General features: G+C 25.9%; 2 protein-coding genes and 1 long non-coding RNA gene across 3 annotated transcripts; 2 read left to right on the top strand and 1 right to left on the bottom strand.

Annotated features, from left to right (window-relative positions):
• The first annotated feature begins 194 nt into the window (after nucleotides 1-194).
• On the top strand, nucleotides 195-2,401 carry LOC146872596 (uncharacterized). Its single transcript, XM_085661105.1, has 4 exons — nucleotides 195-412; nucleotides 1,123-1,213; nucleotides 1,859-2,019; nucleotides 2,212-2,401. Exons 1-4 carry the CDS (start codon nucleotides 195-197, stop codon nucleotides 2,390-2,392), a joined length of 651 nt encoding a protein of 216 aa, XP_085517231.1. The 3' UTR covers nucleotides 2,393-2,401.
• LOC146872597 (uncharacterized) lies at nucleotides 2,213-9,110 on the bottom strand. The gene is made up of 2 exons (XR_014982872.1): nucleotides 8,833-9,110; nucleotides 2,213-2,760 (listed from the first exon to the last, which is right to left on the bottom strand). It is a non-coding gene; the product is annotated as an uncharacterized LOC146872597 (long non-coding RNA).
• Nucleotides 5,144-8,791, top strand: LOC146872598 (uncharacterized). The gene is made up of 11 exons (XM_085660977.1): nucleotides 5,144-5,305; nucleotides 5,438-5,445; nucleotides 5,505-5,568; nucleotides 5,645-5,764; nucleotides 5,857-5,974; nucleotides 6,088-6,346; nucleotides 6,431-6,556; nucleotides 6,671-6,761; nucleotides 8,213-8,358; nucleotides 8,495-8,627; nucleotides 8,690-8,791. Exons 1-11 carry the CDS (start codon nucleotides 5,144-5,146, stop codon nucleotides 8,738-8,740), a joined length of 1,278 nt encoding a protein of 425 aa, XP_085517103.1. The 3' UTR covers nucleotides 8,741-8,791.
• Nucleotides 9,111-9,959: the final 849 nt, after the last annotated feature.

Raw genomic sequence — 9,959 nt, forward strand, 5'->3', positions numbered from 1 at the left:
AAAAAAGACGAAAGAAATTTCTTTATTTACACGCAAACAATTTTTTTCACAAAAGTATAAGACTTATGATAAGTTCGTCGAATTACAATTTTTTTTAAAGCAAGTGTCCTCCACCGTGGTTAGATATCGACTGACAAGGATTGCAATCGATAGACCGTTCTGCGCATGCTCTTGAAAATTACGAACAGTAAGAGATGCTTCTCTTCGTTGAAGTATTGGGAATAATCATCTGTTTCTATACTCGCATGCAATTTAATCATAGATTAAATTCAACATGGGAAAAGATTTTAACGTATCGTTCTTACATAGATTCGATCATTATGATATTATTTCCTTATAAAATTTTTCTAAATCGTACAACTTGCAATAATCAAAGGGCTATTAAAATAAACAATGTGGAGGGAGAGTCATTGTTTGTTGTTTATATTCGCCGTTATTGTTATTACCCGCCGTAGAACACGAAAGACATCATCATGTCTGTTGACGGTATAACATATTTCGAACTAATTTATTTTTCGTAATAATATTTCCACATATATTAAATGCCTTTATTTACCTCTTTGGTACATCAAACGACGTTCATTTAAAATTACCCTTTCCAATTAATGATGTTTCAAAGCCAGGACCACTATATTATAGTTTGCTTATTTATCAAACGATAGAAATTAATCTGATAATAATTTTGAGCAGTATTTTTTTTTTATCATATTTGATATTGGTACAACATGCGTGTTGTCAATTCAGCGTAATTAGATGGGTTTTCAGTTTGTAAATAATACACATTTTTATTAAAATATTATTTTCTTTTTTTTTTTTTTCCTTATCGTACTCTTTGCAGGTATAAAATACGTCAGCCGTTTCAGAGAGAACAAAAATATAAACAAAAGAATTGGTTGAATGATAAATTTCAAATGGAATTCGAATGGATCGTCGACATAATAAAACGTCATAGAAGAGTCATGGAATTAGATCAAAATAATTATATTTGTAAACTCATTTAAAAATTAAACAAAGTGAAGTTCATATTATATTTCTTTTTTCTATTCTTTTTTTCTCGTCTTATTTTTTTCTTTCCTTCGTTAAATTTAAAAAAATAATAAATTATTTTATTTTTGCTTTTAGATTTGTCGATCTTCTAAATTGTTCTACGAAAATAATTCATATTATTGTGATCTTATTCACATTGTTGCTTATTATATTGGATTTCATTAATGTAAGTTATTTAATTGAAATGAGTAAAATTAATGGATATTGAAATTCTATTCTTTTTGCGTTAAAACCATTATCTTTTATATAAACTTCTTTAAATTCGTGATTTCTTTTTTTTTTTTTTTTTTTTTTTTTAATTCATTGCACTTACAATGCGCATGCTCACTTATTATTAATACTTCATTGCCATACGATGTACGTGCTCTAAATTTTATACACATATATCGTCTGTTGATATTATTGTTCTTTTTTTTTATTCATACTTTTATTTATTTTTATTCTTTTTTTTTTTTTTTCTTTTTTAGATTTTATAAATACAAATAGACAAACAAAAAAAATATGACAGAGGTAAGAATAATTATATACGATAATTGTCTCTTTTCGTTTATTTAATTATAAATTATTTTATTTTTAATAAATATATATATATATATATAAAATATTGAAAGAGTAATAGTATGTAATTCAACAATGTAATCTTATGTTATTTTTCCTTTTTTGTCTTTTGACAAAATAAAATCAGGGCATTAATAATGATAATAATGGCATATGTCATAAAGTATATTTATTTTTGCCCGTTCGAAAAATGATCAGTGACAATTTTTTCTTTTTTTTTCTCGAATTTCTTATAAATCTATTTACTTTCCAGATCTTCGAATTAACATCTTTTACAAAATACAAGATATTGCAAAATACATACGAAGTGATCGAATGTTCCATTTACATTGGCGGATCTATATTTTTTACATATACGATATATGATTTTGGACAGAAGCTTATGGATCATAGCGATGATGTTTTGAAAGAATTGTAAGATTTGTTAAATATCACAAAATGCTTTACAAAATATCAATAAATATTTATTGCAAATAATATATTTCATATATATTATAATATATATTAAATATTAAATATTAAATTATATATATATATGTATATATGTATATATATATGTATATATGTATATATATGTATATATGTTAAATAATAATATTTTGACAGATGTGACGTTCCATTCTACAGACTTTCCGTGAAAACTCAAAAATTGCTATTTGTTATGATAATAAGAAGTATGAAACCATGCGTGCTTTCAATCGGGGATTTATTTATATCGTCGCACGAAGGATTTTCTGGAGTAAGAATGATTAAAATATTTGTAAGTGTAATGTATCGTGCTAATTAAAAATTTCTTTTTCTTTCTTCCTTTTTCTTTTTTTTTTTCTTTTTTTTTTTTTTGCTTTTAATCGCAGTTAATGCAAAAAGCATTTTCATTTGCTACGGTATATTATAGCGTTCGTTAATACCGAATTATCTTGCAATAATAAAAACAAGAGATCTGCTGCTATAAATCAAAAATCCTTTTTCTTTTTCTTTTTCTTTTTTTTTTCTATTTTTTTCTATTTGAAAAATAATGTACTTACGTGTAATTTAAATATAACAAATGACGCAAATAATATTATGTATTGAAATACCTTTCATTTTTCGCATTTCATTTCGTTTTTCAACTTACGTGAAATCGTTGAATCGCTCGAAGTATTAATTGAATTATTCCTAAAACAAAAAATAAGTTAAATAAATGAAATGAAACAAATAAAAAGGCAAAATTTTCTTTCGTTATTTATATTCTAAGATTTTCCTTTTCTTTTCTTTTTTTTTTACCGTAACAAAAATATCAAAATTAGAAATCAAGGATTTCCATATATTTTCTTTTTTATATATATATAACTATTTTTTTTCCTACATATAAGTATATATATTTCTTCCATATATATATATATATATATATATATATATATATATAAATTTTTTTCATATATATATAATCATTTACATAACTTTTTTTCCGTATATATATAACGACTATCTTCAACATGTATATGTATAATCAATATGTATTATCATTATATATTTAATATATATTATATAAATATATATTAATATATTATATATATTTTTAAGATAAATATTTAAATGCTGAAAAAATTTTCTTTTGTTATTCGTTTGTTTTTTTCATAAAAATATCAAAATTACTTTTACCAAGTAAGGATTTTCTTTCTTCAATATATATATATATCTAATGTAATAATAAAAAACCTTTCATGTATTTCATAATAATAATAATCCACTTACTTGTATTAAATATAGAATAGAAATAAGCCAATTTTTTTAAAATGTTCTTTTAAAATGTTGTACTTTATGTAGAAATATTATTCATTCTATTAGATTTAATATCGTTTTGTTTCGAACATTATAATAAATTCGATCACTGATCGAAGTAATTTTTCTCGCGTAATAAAAAGGAAAAAAAAAAAGAAAGAAAGCAAAAAAATAGTGCTCATCCTATATATATATACAACCACAGGGCTTATTTTAAGGGATGCTTGAATCACGTGATCGATAAACTCGAATTTCTAATCATCTAAGTATTTCCAATAGACATCTATTCGTTGCGATATATAGTAGTTATCTCTAATACAAACGTATTACGATCGGAATATGACTGAGAAGAGTTGCGATCGATAGATCATACTTTATAGCGTATTCTTTTGGGATGAATCGTTGTGCCTAAAATACTCTAAATTTAATCATATGGAATAATCATCTGTAACTCAATCCTATCGTAAAGACTTCAGTATTACGAAGATAAATAAAAGAAATATATAATAATATTATGTTCTATAGATTCGATAATTATAAATTATAGATTTCTAATTATTCGACAATTTTTCTGTTATTATTTTTCAAATTGTTATATCGATTATAATGAAAGATCAATTGAAATGCACAATGAAGAAGAAAAATGGAATATGATGTTAACTTCGATGTATACAAACGTCAAACGTTATGTATCAGTATGTTTATAGCAAGAAACGCAATATTGAATAAAAAATAAAAATTATATACAGAGGGAAATATAATTTTTTTTTTGTTTCTATTAAATCAAATACTTCTTTTCAGATTTAAAATTCCGTTCTATATGATTCCTATAAGAGCTCAAAAGTTGCAGGTATTTATGATAATGAGAAGCTCGTAGCCTTTCGTGCTTTCAATCGGAAGGTATGTTTGTAATATTTCCCATTGAAGTTTTCGATGGGATAAGTAGTAATCTTTAATGCATCATGCTAACGACAAATTTTGGATTTTAGTTAATGCGTAAAGCATTTTCTCTTGCAATGGTATATCACAATATTCGTTAACTTTATCTCATTGTACCTAATAAAAATCTCTAAAGTATAGTTATCAATCAAGAACATCTTTTCTTCCAACAAAAAAAAATTGAATTCACTCGTATAAAGTATACTAAATGAAGTAAATATAAAGGTACAGAGTTTTTATTCAAATTCCATTCATTTCACATGTCCAATTTTGTGTAGGTATATAGATATCATTCTTCTTCAAAGGGTGCACTATGATTCATTAACAAAACTTTGCACTTTCACTCTACAATAGAATATTTTTTTTTCTCTGTTTCTAATTGACTTTTTGCTAAGATAAACGATGTTGTCAATAAAATCAATTGTCCTTCACTGACTGTTTCCTCGCATCGTTCTGCGGCAGGTTTCAGCATGTGACTTATTCCGCGGTTCAACAGCGACTGAGAAGAATGCTGATCAATAAACCACACTGCGCATGTCTTTCGGTATGAAAAGTAGCAACTCCAACTCCCCACATTTAATTGCTGAGAAGCACCATTTGTTTTTATGTTTCGATGTATTTGACTCATATTGGGAAGGGTTCAATACTATGGAAATGTATGAGAGGATTGCATTATGTGTATTATTACTGTAGATTCGATCGATATTTACACTATTTTCATTTCATTGTATTCCAAATCGTTCTATAGACTATTATGAAGTATAATTTGAATGCGCAATAATGATGAAGCGTGGTGCGTAGTGTTTACCTCGGTACAATTTTCGTCAGATTCTTTAATATGTCTGTAGAGAGTGGTCTCACCTACTTTGAACAACATTATCTTTTTTCGAACAAATTATTTCAATATATTGTGGGTTTGAGATCTTATCAAAACTCAAATGATTTCTTTGTTCAAGTTTGTACAGTTGTTATTTATATGTTTCCAATTATAGTACACCAAGTAATTGTTTTGTTTTTGATATATACTCGATTATATCTATTAAAATTATTATAATCATTGTTATTGTACTGTGGTTTTTTTTTTTTTTTTTTAATTACTTTCAAATATAAGTAGTTCATTTCCAATTTACAGTTCGTTGGGTGAATGAAATTCTTCAGTCTATTTAATACTTCAGTTATTTCTCATTTTATCTTATCAGTTATTTTTATTCATTCGATCTACATGTTAATAGAACCTTCACGTTAAAATTAGATGAAATAATTGTTTAAATATTGCCTATTTCTAAAAGTACTCGCAGTTTAATAAAAATGAAATCTTTTAAGCTTTTTTTGACTTCAGTTTTATCAGCTCGCCATGTCAGATGTCACTCTTCAATCTACAATCAAAGTGTTACAGAAAATGTTATGTGCAATGACTATTTTGTGTGTATACATTGGTGTATACTTCGGTTTTGAACATGTATGTATTATATTTGTCCAATTAACACCATTATTTATGATTAACGAACGTTAAAAACTTTTAAAAACGTAGAAAATGCATTTAATTTCTAGATGAAACAAATTTTTTCTCTAATCAAGCTTGATTACCAGCAGCTTTCCGATGAAGATGAATTGGAAATCATGGAAAAATATAATAAAGAGGGGAAAATGTTTACGTATATTGTCGTCGGTGAGCAACAGAAATACTATTAAGAAATATGCAGACATAATATTAGCGTTAAATATATATATATATATATATATATATATATATAAGTATATTTATATTTTTGATTGTTATAGGTTTCTTTAACTTCTATGTAATTGTATTAGTAATTCCCAGCATTTTTAATATTTTCTGGTATCACATTGATTCTTCAGACAATGTTACTTTAACTTTTCCCATTCCCATTAATAATGTTTTAAAACCAGGGCCGATATATTATAGTTTGCTTATTTACCAAACGATAGGAATCTTTGGCTTAATGATTGTAGGGTGTACATGTTTTTCATATTTTTTATTATTAATTCTACACGCGTGTTGTCAATTACGGGTTATAAGGTATGCTGTTTCCTTATGAATATCGATTTTTATTTCATGTATTATAATATATTTAAATGTTATTTTAAAACGTACTTATTGTAGAATGAAAACATCTCAACCTTTTCGGGATCATCGAAAATTAAATCAAAAGACTAAATATGATAAAAAAATCTTGAATGAGTTACATTGGATTATTGAAATAATAGAGCATTATAAAAGAGTTACGAAGTAAGTCATAAATATCTATTTTTTGGATCTTTCCTGTGATTATGTTAATGATTTTAATAAAAATCATTTTTATTTATTAATTTATATAAATTCATTATTTTATTTTTGTTTAAGATTTGTTGATTTACTTAACACCGTTACGAAGACTATTTACTTTACTGTAATGTGCTTGGTGATGTTCCTGATTGTGTTAAATTTCTTGTATGTAAGTAATTCATTTCGAATGACTAAGGTACGTTTATGTAGAAATTTGTAGATTTTTTTTTGCGTTAATACAATTATTTTCTATAACAAAGAATAATATTTAAATATTATATTTATATATACGATGACAGTAAGTGGAGATTTTCACGACATAATTATCTATTCACTATAATCAAATTGACATTATTGCTACGGATTTAAATTTCATTGATTAAATGTCCTTATAGCATAGAGATTATTTAGTGAGAAATTAAAATTTATATTTATGTGTATCTATAAACGAAACCGAATTTATAAAGAGAATATTAGCTATTCGTCAATAAAATAAGCGGACAATTGCTTAATAATGTTTTTATAAAGATTCCAAATAATCTTTTCAATATCAATTTACAGAGAAATTTCAAGTACAAATTCAGTACAAATTGATGAAATTATAAATGTAGAAAAGTATATTGATATATTAAAGGAAAATTTAGAAGAAGCATTAAGCATTAAAAATGTATCCTGGTGAAACATTTGTCTTTCAAGAAGACAATGATTCGAAACACAGTACTAAAAAGAATAAGAAATTTTTTGACGATTTCAATATTAAATCGATTGAATGGCTAGCACAGAACATCTATTTAAATCTTATAGGGAATTTACGGAGTTTATTAGATGCAACGGTACCATTGGATAAGCAAATTAATAAGATCGATTTTTTTACAAAATTTATGGACAATATTCAAAAATATTAGTAAAGATTATATTGAACATATAATAAAGAGTATTTAAAAACGTTTCGAAGCAATAATTCAAGTAATAAGTGTTAATGCTAGTTATTAATATTATTTTATATTTTATTTATTACATACTTCATTATGTGTCGATTTAGTTTTGTCCTTCGACAAATAATTGACGTTAACGTTAAATACGGCTTGTTTATTCAAAAATGTAAATATGAATTCTAATTATTGATTAAATAATCTGTATATTATATAGTATTTAATTAACAATATATAAAGACATAATAGTAGTATTAATTCGAGTAAAATGCATTGATATTTATATCAAGTGTCTGCCCATTTATTTTTGTCACCAACTATATATCTACATTCTGAAAATTTCATTTGGTTTCCACATTTATTTTGTTTAATAATGTAATTGGGAGAGTTTTAAAATAGATCTGTAATACTTTAAAATCATTTAAAAAAAAAAAGAAAAATGCAGATTAATCGGGAAAGACAGTATTTCTTCCTTGTACGTACAATAATTTAAAATTTTTTCAGTCAGTAAAAATATAAACTATATTCCTTTAATTCAATTTACGAAATAGAAAAATGGTTTATAAATCATGCAAATTAGAGGTTTAATATATCTAGCAACATAATATGCTTGTTTATGTCGACTGGAAAAAATTTAAGAATCTTTTTTAGTAATATTTTATTCTATATATAAAATATTTGGTTTTAGATATTTCACTTATCTGCTGCTTTGATAGATACATGGGAACTAATAGAATGTAGCATTTACATAATTGGGTCTACATTTATTACATATATTAATATGTATTTTGGACAAATGCTTATGACACATAGCATAGAAGCTCATGCAGAATTGTAAGATTCGTTTCATATTACAAAATGTTTCTTTTCATATATATCTAGATTGGCCGCTAGAATAGAAAATGGAAATATAAATCGAGGAAAATGTAATTGTTTCTTTTTTTTTTTTAAATCAAATACTTTTTTACAGGTCTAAAATTCCGTTCTATATGATTTCTATAAGAGTCCAGAAAATGCTGGTATTTATGATGTTGAGAAGCTCGAAACCATGCATACTTTCAATCGGAGGTATGTTCGTGGCGTCGCATGAACTTTTCGTTGGGGTAAGTAGCGATAAATTACCAGTGTTTTATCCATCATGCTAACGACAAATTTTTCATTTTAGCTCATGCGGAAAGCGTTTTCCTTCGCAATGGCATATCATAGTGTTCACTAACTTTATCTCAATTTACCTAATAATCTATAAATTATTGTTATCACTCTTTCCTACTAATAATACAAAAATGTACTGAATCGTATAATACATACCAGACATAATGGTGCATAATTTTTATCAAAATTCCATTTATTTCGCATATTTAATTTTACGTAGGTAAACAGATATCGATCTTCTTCGCTAGATCCACTGTGACACTTTAAAAATATTTTGCACTTTCGCTCTACAAAAGAAATCTTTTTTCTGCGTTTTTGATTGAATTTTTGCGAACAGTAGAACAAATGATCCACCATCTTGTCAATATAATCGATTGAATTTTACTAACTGTTTCCTTACATCGTTCTGCGGCCGGTTTCAGCATATGACTTATTCCGCGGTTCAACAGCGACTGAGAAGAATGCTGATCAATAAACCACACTGCGCATGTCTTTCGGTATGAAAAGTAGCAACTCCAACTCCCCACTTTTGCTGAGAAGCACCATTTGTTCTTATGTTTCGATGTATTTGACTCATATTGGGAAGGGTTCAATAATATGGAAATGTACGAGAGGGATGCATTATGTGTATTATTACTGTAGATTCGATCGTCATTTACACTATTTTCATTTCATTGTATTCCAAATCGTTCTATAGAATATAATGAAGTATAATTTGAATGCGCAATAAGGGTGAAGCGTGGTGCGTAGTGTTTACCTCGGTACAATTTTCGTCAGATTCTTTAATATGTCTGTAGAGAATGGTCTTATCTACTTCGAGCAACATTTTCTTTTTTCGAATAAATTTTTTCAATATACTATGGGTTTGAGACCTTATCAAAATTCAAATGATCTCTTGGTTCAAATATGTTCAGTTGTTCTTTATGGATTTCCAATGATAGTACACCAAGTAAATGTATTTTTCTTTAATCATTACATGATTATGCCTATTAGAATTATTGCATTTATTATTATTGTTTTGCGAGTTGATTCAAATTAATTTCAAATATAAGTAATTTGAATCAAAATTACAATGCGTTGAGCGAATAAAATTAAATGATCAGTGTGTGAATAAAAATTTAGCATTAAACATAGATGGTATAGTTATCTATAAATAATCTTCTTTTAAAGGAACTCGTAGAATAACAATAATCAAACATTATAAAGATTTTTTGACTTCAGTTTTATCAGCTCGCCATTTCAGAAGTCCCTCTAGCAACAACTATCAAAGTACTGCAGTATAT

This window comes from Vespa mandarinia, chromosome 13 (assembly GCF_050613455.1).
Source record: "Vespa mandarinia isolate Hongniang chromosome 13, ASM5061345v1, whole genome shotgun sequence".
Classification (NCBI taxonomy): Eukaryota; Metazoa; Arthropoda; class Insecta; order Hymenoptera; family Vespidae; genus Vespa; species Vespa mandarinia.